Source organism: Rhinolophus sinicus, linkage group LG04 (genome assembly GCF_036562045.2).
Source record: "Rhinolophus sinicus isolate RSC01 linkage group LG04, ASM3656204v1, whole genome shotgun sequence".
Lineage (NCBI taxonomy): Eukaryota > Metazoa > Chordata > Mammalia > Chiroptera > Rhinolophidae > Rhinolophus > Rhinolophus sinicus.
This window is the reverse complement of record NC_133754.1, coordinates 184668722-184693273: the sequence shown is the minus strand read 5'-3', so window position 1 is coordinate 184693273 and position 24552 is coordinate 184668722. Positions and strand designations below refer to the sequence as shown.

Here is a 24552-nt window from a genome sequence, read left to right as displayed (position 1 = left end):
CTGTCAGAAGTCACTTCAATGCAGAGTCCTGGCACTCTGAAGTGAGGGTGTACAGTACAACACAGGTCATTTCAGTGAGCACTGCGGCTAGTGAGTTCTGAGGCAGAATATAGCTAAAGGTAACAAGCTGAAATGAGCTAGGATGTGAAAGGCACACGTGTGGACGATGCTTTGTACTGAGGCAAATGACCTCCTTTTACTCCTGAAAAGACCTGTTTATTGTTTAAAATGACACGAGCTGGACTCAACAGTAAAGTTGTCACAGTGTGAATCTTTAGAGTCTCTTCTTCCTCACGGCTTTCAAGGGGAACACGTCTCCTTTGAATCTGTCTTCTAACTTCTGGAATATTAGCAGCAATGGGCTGGAACCAACACCTTAATGCTGTGATAACATAAAACCTAATTGCTGTTCCTCCATGTGTTAGAAACCTCATAGGGGAAAAAAGAGTTTCCCGTCTCACTGTTTCCTTACCTGAAGTTCCCATCACACCCGGGGGACCAGGCATCAGGTGGGATTTAGCAAAAGGAGCCGCCGCCTGGGGCAGGAGACCGGGTTGGATGGAAGGAGTGCGGACCACAGGGGCGTGCCGAGCGACCTGGACCATCGCGTCGTCGTCTTTACAAGGCGCCCGTGCATCTTCACTCTCCAAGGACTGGGAGATGGATGACGTCGAGCTGACTTCATCCAAGTCTTCATAATATCTCTGAGACAGGAAGGCTGACCGAGACAGGCTGGCTACAAAGCCCACAACAAAACACAAGTCAGACAACTCGAAGCAAGTCCAAAACCTATGCAATTTTCACTGTTGACAGAGAAATAAATATCCAGTTTGTAATGACAATTTAATTATTACTTATTTTAAGTGGATGCAGCTGTTGTCAAATGTGAACAAGGTGGTTGGGGCGGGGGTGGGGGTCCTCTGCTCAAATGGGGCTTTGAAATACCGAGCTGTGCAGGGCAAGGACGTTCTGACGGTCAGACAAAAACAAGTGAAGTGAGAGACAGAACGAACGCTGGTACAAAAGCAGGAGACTGAGCCCTCACCAGTTCTCACAGGCAGAATAATAACATATCAGAACAGACAATCTCCCACAGTGCAATCAACAGTCAGACTGTTGCTGTCACTTCCCAACAATAAATTTCTAAGAACAGGCCTAATGCAAACTGGGAAAAAAGAAGGTCCCCAGTCCTATCTCAAACATTTCCAGAGAAATCTAATGATTCCTTTGCATCATTAGGTTAAAAAAAAAAAAAAATCACTGAAACTAATGTGACCTCCCGTTTTTTCCTTCTATAAACAATGAAGTAATGTTTTATGCCATTTTACTTTCTACCACGAATTTTGGAATGCACATGACTGCCTGTGTATTGGGAAAAAAACCAAAACACAAAAATCCTAGGCCTTTCTCCTCCTCAACTTATTTGAAACAGCACTGCTACTATTTATGACTTGTTTGTCCTATAGACGTATCACTCTGTAAGATTTTGTTTGTCACAATTGTGACACGAGCAAATGCAACTGAAAACCAATGCTACATGCTAGCCTGTGCGGTTCAACTTGGTAACCATTAGCCATCTGCAGCTATTTAAGTTAAAAATAATTAAAAGTCAATAAATGAAAACTTCTAATCCTCAGTTGTATCAGACACGTCAAGGGCCCGACGCCACACATGGCTACTCTACTGAACAGCACAGACACAGAACAGTTCTATCGTCACAGAAAGTCCTACTGGACAGCACTGAGCCAGGGTACTTTGATGCAAGTACATATGCAGCAGGCGCCCTCAAAATTCTGTCCCTAACCACCAGCACCAGCAGTAAAATTGCAGTTGACGCTCCTAAGACCTGACTTGGTGCCAGGCGCTGCACAACGCATCTATCCACATTCTCTCACTTAATCTTCACAATTACCTACACATTAGAAATTGCTATTCTCTGACTTTATGCTCAATGCTTAGAAAGGTTAAGTAACTTGCCCAGGGTCATGAACTTGGTGAGTGGTAGAGCCAGAATTCAAACCTGGCTTGAAAGAGTATGTTCTTAATACTCTGAACCCCATGCCTGACAGAATTCTGCTGCCATGGCCTGTGCTCCCTGGGGCCACACCTAGGATTACGCTGTTAGATGGTTCTATTAGATGGTAAAGGGATTCTGCAGACATAACTAAGGTTACTAATCCACTGACCTTCAAACAGAGGTTAGCTTGGGTTATCCGGGGGGCCCAGTGTAAAATCTCACGAGCCCTTAAAGGCAGAGAAATGAAGCCGAAGAGGAAGTCAGAGATGTGGCAGAAGGGGACTGCAGAGACTGAAGCCCAAGAACTCAGTGTGCTGTTGTCGGCACGCATACGGGGGGCTGGAGCGCACCCCAGGAAAGAAGGCCCTCAGTCCCACAGCGGCGAGGAACTGTACTCTGCCGACACCTCTGCTGTGCTTACTAGTAGAAGTGGGAGCTTCCCCGGGGCCTTCGTGAGAGCTCAGCCAGCCAACACCGCGACTTCAGCCTGGGGGCCCTGAGCACTGGGCCCAGGGGAGCAGCCGTGCGCCTGGGCTTCTGACCCATTCGATTGTGTGATCCTAAGTAAGTGGCATTTGAAGCCACTAAGCTTGTGATCCCTTGTTATAGAATCCATAGAAAGCTAGTAGAAACCTCACAGCCTCTTAGGGCTGCAATGACCTCAACAGTTTCTCTAAAATCCTATTTCCTGAGTGCAACAAAAGATGACTCAGAGTCATCACCATTAAGAACTGAACAGAGAAAGAAACTGACATAACTATGTAACTTTCAAGGTCTGATATAACCTGGGGGTTCTCTGTTTCCTTCCTTACCTTTCTGATGCCATTCACTGGCTTTGGGGGGAGGGAGATGCACCAATTGGAAGATGCAGTGGACATGCTCACTTGCAGAGGCCAGGGGCCTGGACCGGTTCCTCTCCCAACGGTGCTGCCCCCACAGCTGATAAATACCACCCCCACTGTGATCAAGGATGCAGCTACCTTCCTGACTTTAGAAACAGGGGCCACTGAAACCTAAAGGATCTTATTCTGTTTAAATACTACCGTTTCCCTGGAAATAAGGCCCAGCCGGACAGTCAGCAAAAATGCATCTTTTGGAGAAAACAGTAATATTAAGACCCAATATTCTATTATATTAAATAATATATTATATTATATTTTAATTATGTAGGACCTGGTCTTATTTTACTATAATATAAGACCAGGTCTTATATTAATTTTTGCTCCAAAAGACGCATTAGACATGATTGTCCAGCTAGGTCTTATTTTCGGGGAAATACAGTAGCTCAGGTTAGGAAAGGCAGAAAGCCACAGTAACAGGAAAAAAAAAAAGACAGAGGTTGTGATCATCTCCGTAGATCCAGTAGACCCCACACCTTATGGGGAACTACGGGAAGTGTTCCCTTGCAGATCAAGGCAAGGATGCCCACTCACTGGCCTCTGCTTTGGAGGTCCTACCAGTGAAATAAGGTAAGAAAAATAAAATGCTAAGACTGAAAAGGCAGAAACAAAAGTGTTAGTATCTCTGGAGGATATAACTCTTTCCGTAGAAAGTCGAAGAAATAACTAGACATATTATTTGAATAAATGAGTTTAACCAGGATGGGGATAGTCAACATACAAAGTATCTAATGTATCTCCATACACCACACCTAACATAACACATGCAATTTAAGGGGAAAACCCCCACCAGTGTAAGAGCATCAGAAAAATCGAACTCTTAGGAATAAATCTAACAAAAGGTATGTTTGTCCTCCATGCAGAAAACATTAAAAGAAAGTAAAGACCCAAATAAACATATACCATGTTTAGGAACTGAAAGATCAATATTGTACAAACGTCAATTCTCTCAAGTTGATCTAGAGATTCAATACAATCCCAATCAAAATTGCAACTATTCTCTGAAGGCTGAAGTTAGTAGAATTTAACAAGACAATTCTAATATGAATATGAAAATAGAAAGCACCAAGAAGAGCCAGAATATTCTAGATCATGAGTCGGCACAAACTACAACCATAGGGCAGCTGCCTGTTTTCACAAATAAAGTTTTACTGAAACCTAGAGGTGTCTACCTTTTTATATACTGTCTGTGGCTGTTTTCCCATTCAAAAGGCAGAGTTGAGTACCGTGTTTCCCCGAAAATAAGACCTAGCCAGACCATCAGCCCTAAGGCGCCTTTTGGAGCAAAAATTAATATAAGACCCAGTCTTATTTTAGTGTAATATAATAAAGGTCCATTCCAGACCTTTAAAATCAACCCCTAAAACTGCAAATTTATCATGAATTTCACTATCTAATAATACCACGGATCCATAAAATTTATGGTGTTCATAAACCGAAATGTTTGTCAACGAAAATGTTCAAAAACTGAGGTACCACTATTCTATAAGATCGGGTCTTATATTAATTTTTGCTCCAAAAGACGCATTAGACCTGATGGTCCAGCTCGGTCTTACATTCGAGGAAACACGGTATATGGATAACTGATTTACAACAAAGGAAAGGCGTCTTTTCAATAAACAGTGTTAGACAATCAGATATCTAAATACAGCAAAATGACACGTGAGCCATTTATATCATATGCAACAATCAATTTTGGTAGGATAAACAAAGTATGGTACACCATACAATGGAATACTATTCAGCAACAAAAAGGAACGAGCCACTGATACATGTTACGTACGCATCGTGGGTGAGCCTCAAGAACATTACACTACGTGAAAGAAGCCAAACCAAAAGACTACATGATTCAATTCACACACAATTTCTTCAAAAGGCAGATCCACAGAGAAAGAAGACAGATCAATGGATGCTGAAGGCAGAATAGAAACTGACTACAAACAAGCATGAGAAAACTCTTTAAGTGATGAACATATTCTAAAACTGGAATGTGGTGATGGTTATAAAACTCCGTACATTTACCAAAAAACATCAAACTGTACACTTACAAAAGGGGAATTTGATGGTATGTAAATTATACCTCAATAAAGTTGTTAAAAAATAAATTGCAGCTAGATAGATCTCAATCTGAAAGGCAAAACATTAACATTTGTAGACAGTAATAAAAGTGCATACACTTTCTTACCTAGACATAGAGAAGGATTTCTTAGATAGTACAGCAAGTACGAAGTGTAAAAGAAAAGGCCGACAAATCTGGTTTAACATTAAGAACTTCTGTTCACTAAAAGTTATCATTAAGAGGATAAAAAGGCAGCAACAAAGTGACTATGTGCAACCCATCTAACCAAAGAGCTGGTAATCAAGAACTTATAAAAACGTCTACAAATCAGTATCAAATAGATAATGAGCAAAAGATTTAATCAGGCACGTCACAAAAGGTCTGGTTTGGTTACAAGGAAAAAAACGGACAGCAGCAAATTGGGCAAGGGTGTGGGGCAGCTGGAATATTCACATCTTGATGGTTAAAGTGTAAATCAGTACAACCACTCAGGAAAACTGTAAGGCAGTATCTACTAAAGCTGAGTATATGGACAGAATACGAGCCAACAATTCCACTCAAGACATATAACCCGATAAAAGGGTCAATATGGCCCAAGAGACATGTACAAGAAAGCTCAGAACATTCCATTCTATTGCAGCTAAAAACATGGCCACCATGAGGGAATGGATCAACAAATGCCGTACATTCATATAACACAACACCACATGACAACAAGGCAGAAACTAACAGCTACACCAGTGACACGAATGACTCTTACAGACCTGATGTGAAACAAGGGAAATCGACACACAGGATGAACGAATGGGCTTACACCACATGCAAAGACCCCGGGCACACGCAAATCAAAATTACCATGTTTGGGGAGGCATACTTTAATAGCAAAACTGTCAAGAAAAGCAAAGATAAAGGAGACTAAACAGAATGACAACTTTAATGCAATGCACGATCCTGGATTGAATCCTAGATTTTTTTAAAAAGAGTGGCTGTGCAGGACATAAGGGGGGCAGTTGGTAAATTGTGAGTATAGATTGCATATTAGGTAACAGTATTCAATCAACGTTAAATTTACTAAATGTGAGCACTGTATTATGGTTGTGTAAGAGAACATCCTTGCTCTTAAAAGACACACGCCAAAATGTTTAGGAGTCAAGGGTCCTGTCTGCACCTTACCTTCAAACGGTTCAGCACAACGAATGACAGCAATGTGTGCACGTGTGGGAGTGAGGAGGAAAACAAAGCCGTCTGGCAAACATTACTGGGAAATAAGGGTGAAGGGTAAGTGGGCAATCACTATTATTCTTACAGCCAGGGGTTTGAAATTTTTCAAAATAATGAAAGTTGTAAATGTCAACAGGAAAAACAAACAAAAGCAAAAGCACTCTAGCACAGATGTCAGACAGTGGTGTCTTTGGGGGGCAGGCAGACTGGGGTTGCACAAGAGGAAGGCTGAGCAGGGTGGCAATGGCTAAGTTCTGTTTCTTAACCCCGGGAGAGGTGACACAGACAGGTCTTTTTGTTTTGTGCACTTTTCTGTGTATGTGTTCTACTTCACAATTTTAAAAGTTATAAATCTTTATATGCTGTTATTATTCTTTACAGAATATATTCTAATGTTACATGAGTATAATGTGCAGTTATCTGTCAATGTCTGTATTTCCTTCATCAAAAGTTTTATGTGCTCAGAGACCATCTTTCTCTAATTTATCACCGTCTGGAACAAAGTAGGCAGTAATATTTGATGAATGAATGATTAAATTACATACATCTCATTCCTAAGGAATCTATGATAAAGATATACTCAGAGATGTGGTTAAAGATTTGGGAACAAGGGTTTCTGGGTAAAATCTTGGCAATAAAATTAACAGGGTTTGGATAAGCAAATTATGGCCTTTATACAAGAGAATAATGTATAGTCATTATAGGGCATATGTTCAAAGAATATTTAAAAACAGAAGGCATAGGGAGGCTCACAAAATTTTTAAAAATTTCCCCCCGTTTTTTGATTGCAGTAAAATACACATAATGTAAAATCTACTTCGTCTTAACAACTACGTGTGCTCTTCACTGGCATTAAGTACATCAAAAAGGCTATGCAGCCGTCGCCACTATCCACCTCCAGAATTCTTTCCATCTTGCAAAATTGAACCTCTGTACCATTTGACACTAACTCCCCATTTGCCTTCCCCCTCAGCTCCTGGCACCCACCATTCTACTTTCTGTCTCTATGAATCTGACTACTCTGAGGACCTCAGGTAAGTGGACTCACACAGTGCTCGTCCTTCTGTGACTGGCTTGCTTCCTTAGCATTCTGTCCTCCAGGTTTACGCATACTGCCGCGTGTATCAGGATTTCCTTCCCTTTTCAGGATTTCCCCCATTTTACTTATCTATTCATTTGTCGATGGATATTTGGCTTGCTTTTATCTTTCAGCTATTGTGAATAACCCTGCCGTGAACATGTGTACAAAATGTCTGAGCCCCTACTTTCAGTTCTTTGGGGTACATACCCACAGTGTATGCTGGATTATATGCTAATTCTATTTTTAATTTTTTGAGGAACCACCAAACTGTTTTCCCCAGTGCGGCACCAATTTAGATTCCTACTAATAGTGCACAAGAGTTCCAACTTGTTCACATCCCTGTCAACACTTGTTCTTTTCTGTTTTGTAGTAAGGGCTTGGAAGTTGACTCAGGTGGTTGGAGCGCCGTGCTGCTAATGCCGAGGTCGCCAGTTCAATGCCCACATGGGCCAGTGAGCTGCACCCTCTACAGCTAAGATTGTGAACAACGGCTCTCCCTGGAGCTGGGCTCCTGTGAGCAGCCGGAGGTTGGTGAGAGCAGCCGTGGGCTACTGTGTGCTGCCATGGGCTACCATGTGCTGCCATGAGCGGCTGGTGGCCAGCGTGAGCGGCCAGCAGTGGCGAGAGCAGCGGCCAACCAACGACTGGCAACCGACTGCCTCAGCTGGGGGAGAGCAAGGCTCGTAATACCAGCGTGGGCCAGGGAGCTGGGTCCTACACAACTAGACTGAGAAACAACGGCTTGAACCAAGGTGGTGGTGGTGGGGGAGGTGGGAGAAGGGGGAGAAAATCAGGACACAAAATTATAAATATAATTGTCCCAGCCTCATTTTCAAAAAAATCAAATTTACATATGCAAAGAAAAAAGTTAAAGAGCAAGCCGAAATGACATAATTGATGACGTATCTCAGTTGAGGGATAAGAGTAATTTTTATTCTTCTTTATACTTTTCCATATTTTTCCAATTATCTACCAAGAGAATTCTTTAGATAAAGAAAAAGATTACTATAAAATTCACTTGTCTGCAACTATTACTTACCTAATTTAGTTTTATATGATTACAGAAAAATTAATCAAACCATGATACAGTAAGATTAAGTTAAATTTCCTTCTGCAATTTTAATTACCAAAAAGGATCTGTTGTTGGGATAAAAGAAAAAAAAATTCAACTCAAAACAGGATTTTAAAGAAAAAAGGAGATATGGGCACTAAAACAAAGCCCAGTTATACCTGAAGTTGTATATAACATATATTTTAAAAAAGAAAGTTGAGGCAGTTATCTAGATAATAGCAAACACAATTTTTCCCCCCGTCAGTTCTATGGCTTCTTTCAGCAAGTGTTTTCAGCCATCATTCTCTCATCGGTGGGGTCTTCTCTTCCTTCTTAAGAAGCCTTTTTTCAAATACAATCTCACTCAAAACCCCACACAAATCGGTAAAAATAAAGCTTTGAAGCAGAGGTTCCAGTGCCTGGAGCCAGCTCAGCCTCCCCAGGCCCTTGGGAACAACTGCCACATAACCTGAGGTCTGCAGAAAACATTCAAAAGCCGAAACAACTACCTGAGCTGCTTGGTCGAGTGTGTACAAGCAGCTTCCTGCTCCAACGTTCACATGAACGACAGGTTCCAGGGACATTCTCTCTATGCCCCTATTAGGAACCTAAAGGAAAACAGAGCCACACCCCCCCCATTCTACTCCCACACCACATACTATATGGTTTGTGCTAAAAATGCAGGACCTGTTCCCTTTACCTGGCGCAGTGGATCTCACTGGTGGGGTCTTCCTCTTGGCCAAGAAGTTTCTCAGCTGGGCCTGTTTCACAGGGGACAGTTTAGCTGCAAGAAATTCATGAACTCATAAACGCTTAAGACTCGGTCAGCAAATGAAAGAAAACAGAGTTAGAGGACTGGGAAGAATGCATTTACCTGGTACTCTGGGCAAAGGTTTAGTGTGACAGTCTATGGTGGTTTTCAACAAAGCATCGCGCAGGCTTTCGAGGTCACTGTCAAGGCTGAATTAGGATAGTGTTACATACAAACCAACTACGACCGGAGAAATCTTAGGGGCGGGGGATACACTATCCTAAATATAAGTGCAAGAGATGAGAGCATTCTCAGTACAGAAACAGGAAATCTGACCAATTGGTACAATCAACCCAAAAGAGACCGTGATCTCAACATTATATACCACCCCCGCGGCAAACACAACACTGATAGGACTTCAACAGAAAGGGCAATTAAAAGCTACACATTCAGCCAAAAGGCAGAAACATAAAACCACCTTGGGAACTTCAGGGGTCAACTGTCTAACAGCGAGGGTCCGAAAGTTTCCACACTCAAGCAAAGTGACTTTGAGACAAGTCAGTCAACCTAATCCTATCGGTTAATTTTCAACAAAACAACAATCCTGTTACTGTATCTGCCATCACCTGAGCACCTGCTCGTCCCACTGGGCATACCTAGACTTCAGTGAGCTCTCCAACAATCCCATGGGGCAGGTACTGTTATCCCCAGTCTTCAGGGGAAGGAACGATGGACCAGAGAAGGTGAAGAACCTAACCAGGACATCTGAACCACGTTAAGACGACTCCACCTTGCTGTCAAACATTCATTCCCTCACTCATTCCTTCATTCAGCCATATTCATGGAGTTCGAGTGGCTTTGATAGGCTGGCTCTCCTGCACACCTGTAATTGCTGCTCTGGGACGGAACGGCCGAGGGAAGGCTCCATCGGGAAGTATGGTTATAGAGACGGAGCTGCTGGAGGCTGTCCACCAGGTGATTCAACCTCTTCCTCTGCTGGTTGATGATTTCCCGGTTGTTGGCTAGGGTGTTAAACAGCGTCTCTCGCTCTGGCACAAGCAGGCGCCTGTTGACAGCAATGAGAAAAGAATTAAATGTGAGTGGTTTGAGTTAAGGGACCTTCCACAGAAGGAAAAAACAAAGGACTACAAGAAATTACTAGAACATAAAAAGGGAACAAAAGCCTACTGAGAACAAAACGTAATGAGGAAAGAGCAATTTAGGATCCTGCGGGCCAGGCCTTAGGTATAATCAGGGAGAACCCCCCGACCTCCCCCCCACACCCCCACCCGTCTCCGGGGTAGGTCAGGGCCGATGGACTCCTAACAGAGGAAAAATTCACGCAGTTATACACTAAGGATATGTGTGCTGTCTGTACGTAAACTATACGGACGAAAAAGCAAAAGCCCAGGGCTTCGCTGAAAGTCCATGGGCATCTCTTCACAGTGCCGTCAGGAAACAATGGAACAGCACAGATTTCACGGCAGGAGGAACCCACCCAAAAGAACTAAAACAAGAAAGGGACGGTTCCCTTTCTTACTCGTGACAAGGTAGTTCAAGAGAAATGTTTAGAAATGCATTTCCATAGGATACAAGGTCATACTTAGAGAAGGACCTAAAGCACAGACGTGCTAGAGAATTGTTTAAAAACCTGAACTCAGCAGAAAGGGGACTTAAAAAAAGCCACTTGCCAAGCAGAGCAGAAAGTACAGGCTGTCAGGTCAAGCCATTGTCTCACATAATTCAGAACGAGGGGCGTGAGCTGTGAAATGTGTGATGGGGTCCAGCTGTCTAAGGGGACAGGTGCTGTAGGCCCCAAGCTGCAGAACCTCCCCAGCCAGGGTCTGAGGGGTCATGCTCACCTCTACCTTCCCCTGCCTACGCCCCAAGTGAGATTCCTCGGGTCGAGCACAAAGCCTTTCTCCACACAGTACAGTACAATATAGGGGATTAATTCCGCTCACTGAAGTTGAGGAACACTGTAGCCCCGGCCCTGACCACTCCACGCTGCTGCACTCAGAGGTTCTGAGATCCCACAGCACAGTAAACAAACAAACAGATCACCTCTTGGTTCGTCTCCTTACATGGCTCATCACATTAAGCAAATATAGGGGTTTCAGAAATTGAGCTTTTTGAGGGCTGATCCGTTTTTCACATTTCTTGTGGGCACTTTACTACTCTTACAATGTACTGCATTCTATTCCTTCTGGAAAATATACGGCATAAAACCAAATATCCAGGGATAGAAGACCACGGTAAAAGGTTTTCCTGTACCTTTGTCATCATTCCTCTCATCCTTTTAATTAGCCATACTAATTAGGAATGTTTTCTCAAAAAAAAAATTTGGAATATACAAAATGCAAAGGAAAAAATTCCTCTAAACCCATCTCACAACTCTATCTGACTATGTTGACAGATGGAGTTCCAGCCTCTTTTCTATGTTTAAACCTCCACATGGAGATCACCCAGTGTGATTCTGTCTTACTGTTTCCATACTTTATAGATTGTATCTAATCATGATCATTATGTACCTTGTACATTCCATGTAACACAGGAAATAGATTTAACATGATTTTTTTGAGAAATGCTGGTCAATAGCTACAGTCATCTACATTAACAAAAAGTGACCAGACTTTTTTTAGCCACTCCTCTCCTCTAACTTCTGGATAATCAGGGTCGATCCAATTTCTCACTATCGTAAGTTGTGCTGCAACATAAATTCTTTTATGTAAACTGTTGTGAGCATGGTATTATCTCTACAGAACAAATTTCTAGAAGTAGAATGACTGGGTCAACGAGAATCAACATCTGTAGCGTTTTTTTAATAAATGCCCCTAAATCATCTTTTAATAAGGCAGCAGCAGTATGTGCTGCACTCCCCCTGCAGTGGGGGAGACCTCGCTCACTTCTGTTTTCTCTTTTGTTCCAGGTGCCGATCCCATTCCAAGTCTAAAACATCATTCACGTCTTGGACAGCAAATTTCACATACTGATGAAGGCGCCGAATTTCCTACAAAAAAAAAAGAAAAGAAAAGGCACATAGCTCATTTCCCAATACCTTGGAAAAAGATGTATGCAGACAGTGAAAATGATTTTGAATTATTTTTCTATTGAGAACCATAATGCACAGACAACATAACAGGCTTTGAGATCATCATTAGTACATTGTAATTAAAATGCAAACCAGAAACCACCTTTTTGAGTGTGACGGAGAGGTGGTGTGAAGAAAATAGAAACAGAATGGGTGTGCCGGCCTGGGGCCTCTAGGGAACAAACGCTCTTGCTTAGTTCTCATTTTTCAGCTCCTCTGAAGTATCTCAACATGGCCTAGGAATTTTCCACTGTACTTCAGTATCCCGCCAGGACATCCATTTAGTTTTTGCTCTCCCAACCATAAAATTAACTGTACTACAGACAAAATTATCCTACAAAATAGGACTGAAAATAATTTTGAATGCATCTATTCATAAGATAGAACACATAAGTCATTTCACCAATTGAGAAAAACTCATTTCTTCTCAAAAATAAAGAATCGTTATCAGCACTAGAAATTGAATTTACCATGATTAAAATTCTCATCTATTAACTTATTTTAGGCCTGCAATAATTTTCTTTAAATTTTGGTCAAGTATTAACCTTCAAGGCTATACCACTTGGCTCTCAAAAATTAAAAATAAAGATGAAGCATTCCATCGAATATGTATACAAATGCAGATTATGTGCTATATACTGGGAAAAGCTCTTTGCATCTGTACAAAGATCTTATTGTGTTTCAATACATTTTCAAAATTATTTTTGGATAAGGGTATATGCCCCAACTGAAAAAGAAAATGTCATTTAAAGAGCGCCAGGCTGATTCCAGAAAGTGGCAATAACCTTAGCATCAAAAATAAACTTCACCTAACATCTAACTACAGCAAGGCCCTTTCTTGGAACACTCAAAATGCAATCATACCTCTAAACATTAGCTGACGCTGTTTCCTCTGAATGCTCTCCCAACTCTGTCAGAAAAAAACGTTTCTTTTACGGCCCATCACAAATACTTCCTTTCTGTGGCCTAGCTGCTTCCCACAGCAACCTATTCTACATTGTACTTTTCTGTCCATCTTTCCCTCTGCCACTTACCCAGCATGTAGGGACTACGCGCTGTAGCGCAGAGGGTAAGGGCACAGGCTCTGAGTCAGACTGCCTGAGCTCTAAGGTCCAGCATCTATTAGTGGTGAGACTTGCGTAGTCCTAGTATCTTTCCTTTGTACGTGGCATGCACTCAGTAAACGCTATTATCTACTTAGCACTGAAAAAGAAAACGATTCTCTTTGAATGGGGGAAAGTGTCTCCCAAAAGCTGTATGCTTTTCTTTTATAATAGTTTGGACACAGAGCAAGAGGTGAAAAGGCCTGCAGGAAGAGAGTGTAACTAGCTGCAGCATGGAGGCCTGTAATTTGATGAGTGGTGAGCTAGCAGCTGGCACCCTCTTGCTAAGGGAGTTAACATCCAGTGGGAGGAAGCGGCTAGGAACACAAGGGCTGCAGGCCACAGCAGGGGCTCCTGAGCTTTCGGAGGAACTAGTTCTTTCGATTTTCTACTGCAGGCAGGCTTATCAGGCGTGGGATGGAAATGGTGGACTTTCTGGGCAGGAGACCAGGGTCATCATACTCATAGAACCTCATGTTCTGGGTGAGGAAGGCCAGTGCTGCCACCTGTGCCCCTTTCCTGCTGGGATTCTAGGCAAATGCAAGGAAGTGGGAGATGACCATCCCCTCCCTAAAGCTTGTGATACAACAGCTCCGAAAAAAATCAAAAGATGAAAACAAAAAGCAGATTTAACGAAGACAGAGAATAATGAACAATTAATGAGAAAAGTAACTTTGCTAAATTATGGCTTAGAGCAAAGAACCCAGGCAGGTGGGGGTTTCAATGCTGGTTCCACACCCACCAGCAACATTTCCTCAGGTAAGCGCTTTAGCCTATGAGCCTCAATTTCCTGATCTGTACAATGGGATCAATAACTTATCGTGCAGAACAGTTGGCTGAAGACTAGAAATAACGTGTAAAAAACACTGAGCAGAGTACCCGGTGCTCAGTGATAGTCGCTAGTTTAATAATTATTATTCATGATTTGATTTCTAAATATATCTTTTTCAACAGCATACTTTCCACCAAGCTTAAGGTCTAATTAAGAATTCTATTTTTGTTTAATCCAAAAACATTAAGGGAAAAACTGCCCTTTTCTTTGTCGCAGTGAAGGAAGTCTATGCGAAGTGCGTAAATTATTCACAGGAAATTAACTTCACAAAGGCGGTCACCCAAAGCTCAGACAGTCATCGTCAGGAGGGAGGGCGACTGGAGGGTTTGCCGGACAGCACGCTCTGCTGGACTCTCCTACCTGGAGCTGGGCTTCGCTCTTGGGATCCAGCGGTCTCTTATAGAGCAAATGCAGATATCCAGAGTCACGATTTCGCTCATTTTGTTCTCTAGCTTCTTCAACACCAGCAAAGCCCTCAAGCAAAGTTGTTTTCAGGGCACTTATATCTCCATGAAGAGACTAGAAAAGGTATGAGGATGTATTGATACAACATGTGGTATTTCTAAGAAATAAACCTTTCTGTCTGCACTACGGAAGGTGGTGCTTCTCAAACAGTTAACACGAGGAACATGTGAGTACAGTGAGTAATCTCGCAAAGAAGCATCTCACTGCTTAGAAAGATACCAACGTTCCTTCTTAAAAATTATTTTTCTTCCTCATTGAAAACACATACATTCTAGTGATCAGAAACTCGGACAACAGGGCAAGTGTTAATAGTCCCTATAATCCTACTACCTGAAGACAATCACTAACTCCCTGGAGAACTTTCCTCTTCCAAGCATGATATTTCAGACCAAAGCTCTGGACTCAGACAGTCCGAACTGGGGTCCTGGCGCCAGCACGCAGTGACTGGGTGGCTTTGGGCTCGTTATTTCACCTCTCTAAGCCTCGGTTTCCTGACTTGCAAAACAAAAAGAGTAACAGTACTTCCCACACAGGACGGTTGTGAGGATTCAATGAGATGCCACAGGCAAAGTTTTAGCACAGTGACTGGTACACAGTAAGTAGGAGTAACAGTAACACAATAAGTGATACTATTAACAGCTATTTGACATTTTTATACCATATATATGCTCTTAAGTGTTTCTCTTTTCAAAAAACCTAACACTTTACTATACCCTAACAATTTACTACAAAAGTACATTTTCAAATATACCTAAACTAACAACTATAATGATCAACTTTCATTGTGTGTCAATGGGGTAGAAACTATTATTATTCCATTTCCCATGAGAAAACTAAACCACAGAGTAGCCAGACTGACCTGCCCAAGTCACATAATTTATTTCGTGCTGAAGGTAGGATTTGAACTTAGGCGTTCCTACATGAACCACTCATGCACATTCAAACAACACTGGTGCTGCCTGAAGAGAGCAAGTATATACACCCAGCGAGCATTAGGAGAAACATTTTTCAAAGTGCAACTGGACTTCGGAAGACTATCAATAAACACACACCTCTGTGGTCTCTTTAATTTCCAGAAGAAATGTGTGCAAGTCATCGGATTCTGTTCGCAGCATCTTCATCTCCTCAGTCGTGCCCACTTGGAAACAGGCTTTCGAAGTTCGGCCTTTCAGCTCTTCCAGCTCCTTCTGAAAGTGCGCGATCTGTAGAAGCCACAAACGAGGAGACCGCTCAGTCTGAATGGTATGGCAGTAATGTCACTGCTACTGGGCTCACAACGGCACAGACCCTGGGGACACGCCACGGTTCGATGCCAGAATAAGATGGCGACAGAGGGCTCTGCACTCAGAGCCATTCAAGTCTCACTGTCAGAGCTACTTCTGGAAAAAGCCTGCAGGAACCAATTTACCTCCTCCGCAATTCCCACCATCACAGGGTCTGAGTCTTTCCACTGATGTCCTTGCTTTTCTGGAACAGGAGGCTGAAGTGATTTTGCCTGAAATGGAAGGCAAAAAGTTTAAAACTTATGTCAAGTGTTGGCGTCTCGAAGCAGTGGGTTCAATGCCTATCAAAGCAGTGTCACTCTCATAATACAGTCACTGTTCTGTCATTCATTCTTTTGAAGCCGTATTTACTGGGTATCTACTTGGTATAAAGGCATTTTTAGACAGTGGAGACAGGTGAACAAGATGCATGAGGTCCCTACTTTCCTGGAATTTAACTTCTACTGGGACGAGACAGATAATAAAAAGTAAACAAATCAGAGCATTTCAGCTGGTGATACAGAAAAAGTAAACAGGAACACATAAAAAGGATAAAAAGGGCACGACTTTAGATGAGATGGCCCAGACACCCCTCACTGAGCACGGCCTCTGAACTGAGATTTAAATAAAGTAAGGGAGAAAGCTACAGAAAGATCTAAGGGAATCCCTTCCAGGCAATGAGAAGAGCAACTGCAAAGAATATGAAGCAGGCAAGACCTCGACACCTTCGAAGAAAAGCGATGAAGTAAATGTGGACAAAGAGTGGTCAGGGAGGGAGCTGGGGGCAGGCCGGGGCAGGCCGCGTAAGGCTACACCAAGGAGTCTGGATTTTATTCTGAGTGTGTTGGAAAGCTACCAGCGGAGTTTTAGGAGAGTTTAAACTACTCTTTGATTTATGATTTCAAAAGCTCCCTCTTGCCGCTAAATAGAGCACAGATGACAGTAAGAGGGAGGGAGACTCGTCAGGAGGGACTAGGTAAGAGATAATGGCCTGGACTATGACGTTAGCAGGGGGGACACAGCAGCACCGCTCACGTTTACTTACACCTGGAAACTACTCGAATGCCCATCAAGAGTGGAATGGTATATAAACCAAAAACAACAAAAGAACAAGACAAACAAATGAGAAACAGAAACTCATGGACACAGACAATAGTTTAGTGGTTACCAGAGGGTAAGGGGGGTGGGGGGTGAGGAGTGGGAGATGAGGGTAAGGGGGATCAAATATATGGTGACGGAAGGAGAACTGACTCTGAGTGATGAACACATAATGGGATTTACAGATGATGTAATATAGAATTGTACACCTGAAATCTATGTAATTTTACTAACAATTGTCACCCCAATAAATTTATTAAAATATGGTATTGGGGGAAAAAAAAAAAGAGTGGAATGAATACTTGTAGTATGGTCACCACTAAGAGGTTTATTCATATAAACCTCACAAATACTAGGTAAGCAAAACAGCCAGATACCAGGATACACAAGCGATGCCATTTAGAGAAGGGGCAGACAGATTAAACTAAACTACGCTGTCAGAAATCACGACAGCGAGTCCCCCTTTGGCAAGGGTGGTGACTAGAAGGGCACATACGCAGGGTAACTCTGGGGTCCCAGTGATGTTCTATTTTTTGGTCTGAGTGTTGGTTACCAAGGTGTGCTCAGCTGGTGACAATTCACTGAGGTGTACATGTACTTTTTTCCTTATGTGTATTATATGTCAATAAGAAGTTAAATAAGTAAACTGAGATGGTAAGGAAAGAGGACGTGGGATAGATTTCCTGATTACTTTGGGATTAAGAGAAAACAATTCGAGGCTACAGTATTTTCACACATAAAGAGAACACAACAAAATGACAGCATAGCCTGGATAAGCTCAGGGACTAGCAGAAAAACAATCAGACTCTGGAGTTGAGATAAATGGCTTTTAGGAGCACATATTACAAATATTCAAAGGTCACACGCGTATATTTCCTATCACAAAGTCCTAAGTACTTTACAAAAGTATAAATTCTAAACCACACAAACCCATTTTACAAACATGCCTGTTTGGGGCAGCAAATTAATAAGCACAGCATTGTGCACTGAGGTCCAACGTACCTGGGGAGAGCCTGCCTTTGCCACTGGAGGGGTTATCCTGGGCGATTTCTGCCCCCCCAAGGGCACTGGACTCGGACCGCCCGGAGCTGATCGCCCTGCTGGAACCAAAAGTCAGTTAAAACAGACAACACTGACTCCATCACTTCACTTCTCCCATCACAAATGTCCTTTCCTCAAATGAAAAATAAGTTTCTCCTTGTCCCTGGACCCCTTTTATGATCTTTGTTAGCAAGAGTGATGGCCGCAGTTGTGTTAGCCTCTGTTCCAAAATAACTAGAAAACATCCATTTTTAGATGTGATGTGAAACCCATTTAAAAAGCAGATAAAACCAGAGTGACTCTGGTAATAGGTGTTTGGTGGGCGCGCCCAGGAGGCCGGCCACTTGGCCCATCCTTACTCCCCACAGAGACTCCTGGTGTACCTCGAGGAACTGGGGCCAAAGTGTGTGAGGACTCGCAGGGTCTTCAGACCCTCCTTGAAGCCTCTAACACAAGTCTCACCGTGTGTGCATTTGAATCACGTAGGGAGCTTTTAAAACCAACCAGCCAAAAACCCACACCCAAATCTCACCCCCAGAGAGCCTGATAAACTGTTAGGAAAGGGATCCCCCTGAGAGTCCAGTGCAACTGGGACTGAGAGCCAATAATCTAGGACCTCCAAACTTTACAAATGAATAGTAATGGGTGTATGTGGGGTGTGGAGGAGATTGGGGCGGTGAGCAGCAGAAAGGGAGAGAGTAAATGTGCATTAAGATTCAAATTTTCTCTCCCAAACCATTAAAGAGATGTGAAAAGACTAAGCCAAGGCTTCCTAACTTTTTGGGTCTTACACAGTTATCTTTCAGAATCGAATGAAAAGTCCTGCAACGAGGCAGGTGACTTTGGCAAACTCCACAAAGCAGCCCTTTTCTCCTCAGCAACAGGTAAGGAGAGACAATTTCAGGAATTTCACAGCTCGATGCTTGCTCAGTATTTACCAAAATAAAATTATCCCTCTAACACCAAATGGCAATCTAAATATGTCTGGCTAGGTATTACCACTGGCATTCATGCCAATAACCAACTTCAAAACTGCGACAGATCTGGCAAACCCCGCCTTAACCAAATGACAAATGAGCCTCACTTCTGTGAGTCAGGCAAAGCGATGCACATCCCCTACATGGTGCCACTGCTCAAAGCGTTTAAGCGGGATCTCATCATGTGGGAACAATCACATCCAAACTGAGGGACAGTCCACAAAACTACCAGCCTGCCCTCTTCGTAAGAGTCAATGCTGCGAAAGACCAAAAAGAGAAGAACTGCGTGAGATGGAGACTAATGAGACAAAATTGGAACATAAGGTGATCGCTGATTGGTTCTTGGCTTGGGGGGAGAGGGGGGGCGGAAGCCATAAAAAACATTAGGATAACTGTGGAAATGTGAATATGGATGGTGGATTATTGATAAATTTCCTGCATGTGATAGCGTATTGTGTGCCCTTGTTTTTCTGGAGATACACACTGAAGTATGTAGGGGTGAAGTGTTTCATGGTGTCTGCGATTAACTGTCAAATGTTTCAGGAAAAAATGTACATAAAAAGAAGGAGGTAAAGCAAATGGTGTGAAATGTTAGCAAGTGTTAAATTTGGGTGAAAGGCATAGTATTCATTATACAATTTTTGTAACCTTTCTGCAGGTTTGATAGGAAAAAAGGGAGAGGCTAGGTACATTTGCTCATGGAGGTTCGTAATGCAACTTGGCTATAAGAAATTCAGCTTGGCTGTAATAATCATCTCCACTAACCATCTTTATTTGTTAATCTGTTACAGAAGGGCTGAGTGTGAAAAGCCAAAGGGCCACCAGAGGCAATAAGGGTAATAGCCACTGCAGGCTCTTTTCTTCGCAGCTTAAAGAATTATTCTGTAACTGCCCCTCACACGGGGCCATTGAAAATTCTCCCAACACAAGTACAGAAGCCGTAGCACATAAGTATGAGATGCAGGAAGCAGGAAAAGCTGACCTAGTCCCACTGTGTTAGCTAGGCTTCTCCACAACTGGAAAATGTTCATCTGAGCTCTCAAGTAGTTTGCTGAAGATCATACCTGCAGCTGAGGGAGAGACTGAGGACTTGGATGACGCAGACAGGGGCGTGGGGTGGCTGAGAGGCCCCGAAGCTGGCTTGGAGGCAGAGGAGAACGGCAGCACAGAGGGCAGGCTCTGTGAGCTACCAGCAGCAGCAGAGGCAGCCACGGCAGTAAACCTGAAAACGGCATCAGAACAGCCTGCGGTTAGATGATTCGTGCTGGTCAAGAGCAACGTCATCAAAGGGTAACTTACTATCCACAGTTTAGCGTTCAAGAAACGGAAATGCTTAGCTGTTTCCTATCAAAGGGGAAAATGCAAGAAAACTTCTCATCTTCTGCTTATCTAGGAATGATTAATGAAAATACCAAGTAAGTACTTCATGTGAAAATGAAACTAAGTTTATCACGATATGAAATACTTATTTTTTATTCTATCAAGCCGTGTAAAACAAAAGAGGGTGGGACTCAATTATACTTAGGAGAGTTTAGTACCCTCCTTTCACCAAGGAAATTACTGATAATTCGTTTGGGAGTGATTGCTTCCTCTGAGGAGTGAAAAAAGGAAGAGGAAAGCAGGTCTCCATCTCTGGGATATTTACCGCCTACGGAGAATGTAAGGTAAGCTTCTCCTAAAGAACATACGTCTGTAAACAATCTAAACGTCCAGCATTAGATGACTGGGGAAATAATTTATAACGCAGGCACAAAAAGGAGCACAAGGCAACTATAAAATGAAGTGGATGTGTGACAATTTAATACTGACAATGACAATGGTGGCAGCGGTGACAACAGCTAGCACCATCTCCATGGCAACAAGAGATAGTACAGATGAATGGGGGGCACACTGGTAGGTTTATACTCAGAGGTTACCTGGGGAAGGGTGACAATATATAAGGGATCACTTCCCTCAAGAAGCTTCCATTCTCGTGGGGAGAACACAACAAGCAGATACAGAAGTAAAAAGTAAGAGATGCGTGAGTTGGAAGGACCCAGATCTGCAGGAAACTGGAATACCACGCGAAGGAGGTGGGACTCCACGAGCAAGGAGAAGCCCCTGGGGACTGTCAGGCTAACGTATTTACAATTTCACGAGACCACTTGGTGGCTGTGTAGAAAACAGCTCAGAGTCAAGGGTGGACAAAAGGCGAAAAAGAACTACAAGAGATTCACTTCCCTTACAGGACTGACACGTGCTCCGTAGCGCTGCATTTTTTAAAAATAAGAACTATCTCCTATATTTGACATCTGCAAAAGCAAAATAAGTAGTTAAATATTAATCTCTAGGCGGTCGGTTGACTCAGTTGGTTAGAGCGCAGTGCTCATAACACCAAGGTCACCGGTTCGACTCCCACATGGGCCAGTGAGAAACAACAGCTTGAGCTTGGAGTTGAACTACAGGTGGGCGGCCGGTTGGCACAGTGGTTAGAGCGCACTGCTCATAACATCAAGGTCGCCAGTTCGATTCCCACATGGGCCAGGGAGCTGTGTCCTCCACAACTAGACTAAAAACAACTACTAGACTTGGAGCTGAGCTGCGCCCTCCACAACTAGATTGAAAAAAAACAACTTGACTTGGAGCTGATAGGTCCTGGAAAAACACAATGTTCCCCAATTAAAAAAAAAAATTAAATATCAACCTCTAATAGTTAAAAAAAAAAAAAATTCTAAGAGACTGTTCTGGACGCTGTCCACTGATGAAACGCAAATCTTTTACGTTACTTGATTTTTTACCATTTGCTAGTATTACTTTGGAAAAAACAGGAAATCTCCTCAAGTATTCCACTCACAGTGGCTCTGTTTTCAGTGAATACACGCCACACTTCTACCCACCCAACGGAAGACTCAATCTTGAAGTGTCACTTACTTTTCGCTAAGGTTGACCTTAACTGTGGAGGCTGAGGGTGGGAAGGAGGGTTTCATTCCGATGTTTGGAGCGGACACATTTGGCATTGGTGTGCTTTCCATGGCAGGTTTAAACCCCGATGATCCAAAGGAGAACGAGGCAGCTGGTGGTGCCATGGGAGAGGCCACAGGGACAGGGGCTGGGGAGGCTTGAGAGGGAGGAGCAAAAGAGAAGGTGGGTGCACCAGAGAACAGAGCTGCTTTGGAATTGTCAGAGCCACTGGAGTAAGGAGGGGGCTCCCCAGGGACAGAGCCAGAGGATTTCAGGGATGCAGAACTAAAGGAGAACGCGGCGGAGGTTCCAGCGACAGAAGGCAAAGAGAAGGTGGAGGTGGGAGCAGCCAACAATGTAGGTGGAACACAGACGGGCCCTGTGGCGGCCGAAGCATCGAGTTTCTGTGGGGCTTGAGAGGTTGGGGTAGTGGGAGTACTTCCTGCAATGAGAAAAATGGAGAAAAAGGGAGAACTTAACACTTTAACGGCAGAGGTCCACATAACAGTAAGCAAGTGGCTAAGGGTTTGTGGCAGAACGAAGCCAAAAATAATGGTCCTAGTTCATGAAGGAAAAAGAAAAAAGGAAATGGAGTTGATGTTGCACTTTCCATAGCAAACGTTCCATAGGATGAGATGTATAAAACTTTGAAGGATAAAGGAAATGGGGAAGAACATTATGCAGACTAACAGGACTTCACAGATACACAGATGGATAATAAAAAAAAATACATTTCGCAACGTTGCAATGAAAAATAAGTCATTCTGCAACAACCAGGAAAAAATTTTAATTCAGATTTCTACTTCGTAATAGCCACTAAAAGCAATTTTAGATGAATTAAAGATATATATATATACATATATATATAAAACACTTATGTATTATATCTCAAAACAAAGGAGACAAAAACAGAGTTAAGTCTCTGAGAGGCTAACAGCTAAATAAATTTAGAAGCGACCAAAAAAAAAAAAAAAAATCACAAAAGGAAAAGATAAAGATTTGACTATATAAAAAAGTTACATACCTAAAAGGTAAAAGAACTAAAAAAAATATGCAGCAAATGACAATGTTTTATATTTTTTTAAAAACTCGTACAAATCGAGATAAAACAATTTCAAGACTAATAGATATAAGCTGGGAACCTAATTCACACAAAGAAAATATATTCGATCTAAGAGAAGAAATATACATTTATTTAATGCATATTTTTATCCTTTAAATTATCAAAATTTAAATATTCATAATCCGTTTATGTTTGGAAAGGTAAAATGAACCTGAAACCTTTTATCACTAGCAGGTACCTAATTTAGCACAGTCTTTTAGAAGATATTTTAGCATTATGTCTCTAAAATCATAAGAAATGGACCCAGTAATCCCACTTCTAAGAATAAAGCCTATAAAAATGACATAAAAAAGAAAGACATGGTAAATATCCAATCGACTATTAAGCAGTCATTCTTTTAAATGAATCATGAAAATTATATAAGAATCTGGAAAATGCTTACAATTTAAATTATAAACCTGCATACCGATGATATATACAATCTGAATATAACTATGAAGAAATACGTTTATGACAAAACTTTGGAAGAGAAAACCCCAAAAGACAAGTTTAAATTTATTTCTATTTTCCAAACTTTCTATAAACATGTTACTTCTCTAAATTGAATAACTAACTAAATAAGGAAGGAGTATTTTTTACCAATACGTTGATATTAATGGATCTTGGTTCTTCCAACTTGTCTTGAGATAACAGTTTACCTCACTCTGTTCTAAAGCAATGAAATACTTCAGATACAAGTCTGAAAACACTGCTTTACGAATTGTCTCTTTTATGAAAGTATAAGAATGTGAGCAAATCTATTGTTAATACTTCTTTTGCACAATGAATACGGAACCAACAACAGCTAACTTCTTTACAGACACACACACACGTGTTAATCCTCCATTCACATTTGGTAGACCAACGTGAAGAGTACATGCCAGACCCGAAAGAAATCACAAGTGCTTTTCCCACTGAAAACGGAACTGAACATCTGAAAACCAGCACACTGCTATCTCTGACCATTCAACCCAGCATCCTTGGAAACGGAATCATTAATGTCTTCTGAACCCACGACTGGGCTTTAGCTAGAGCTGGCGGGACACTGCCTGCCCCTACATGGCTCTCTTCCATTCATCTGAACATGGCTATTACCTCTGGGCCAAGAGCAAAAGGAGTGTGTTTCTAGGACAGGCGAACAGTAAACTGGGGCTTAATGGGCGACTAGCAAAGTCCTTCCGGATGGACTGTGCGCAGAAACACGCGTCATCCCACAGGGAACACTGCGTGTTACAGGCAGACCAGGCAAGTGGGTACAGCAGCTTATGGTACTCATGGCCCCTCAGGGAAAAACAACTGAGCACACACACTGTAGACAGATATCCCAGCACAACAACACTGATCCAGGCTAGGCAAGCCACCTGGTTTACGACTTGGGGCCACAGATACCATGTTTCCCTCAAAATAAAACCAGGTCTTATATTAATTTTTGCTCCAAAAGATGCATTAGGGCTTATGTTCAGGCGACGTCTTCCTGAAAAATCATGCTGGGGCTTATTTTCCAGTTGGGTCTTATTATCGGGGAAACATGGTAGGAGCCCACGTAGCTGGCTCACTGATGA

General features: G+C 42.4%; 1 protein-coding gene across 4 annotated transcripts in view; it reads right to left on the bottom strand.

Annotated features, from left to right (window-relative positions):
- Window positions 1-24552, bottom strand: part of NUP214 (nucleoporin 214) — a 91279-nt gene that overhangs the window by 50497 nt on the left and 16230 nt on the right. For 2 of the 4 annotated variants that reach the window (XM_074331194.1, XM_074331192.1), the window contains exons 12-22: window positions 21859-22330; window positions 20013-20170; window positions 17933-18030; window positions 15979-16065; window positions 15623-15772; window positions 14466-14624; window positions 11986-12089; window positions 9963-10145; window positions 9203-9288; window positions 9029-9112; window positions 473-736 (exon numbers count right to left, since the gene is read on the bottom strand). In XM_074331194.1, coding sequence (XP_074187295.1) covers window positions 473-736; window positions 9029-9112; window positions 9203-9288; window positions 9963-10145; window positions 11986-12089; window positions 14466-14624; window positions 15623-15772; window positions 15979-16065; window positions 17933-18030; window positions 20013-20170; window positions 21859-22330 — 1845 coding nt within the window. The remainder of the gene's footprint in view (window positions 1-472; window positions 737-9028; window positions 9113-9202; window positions 9289-9962; window positions 10146-11985; window positions 12090-14465; window positions 14625-15622; window positions 15773-15978; window positions 16066-17932; window positions 18031-20012; window positions 20171-21858; window positions 22331-24552) is intronic. The other 2 variants (XM_074331195.1, XM_074331193.1) reach the window with 1 other exon arrangement.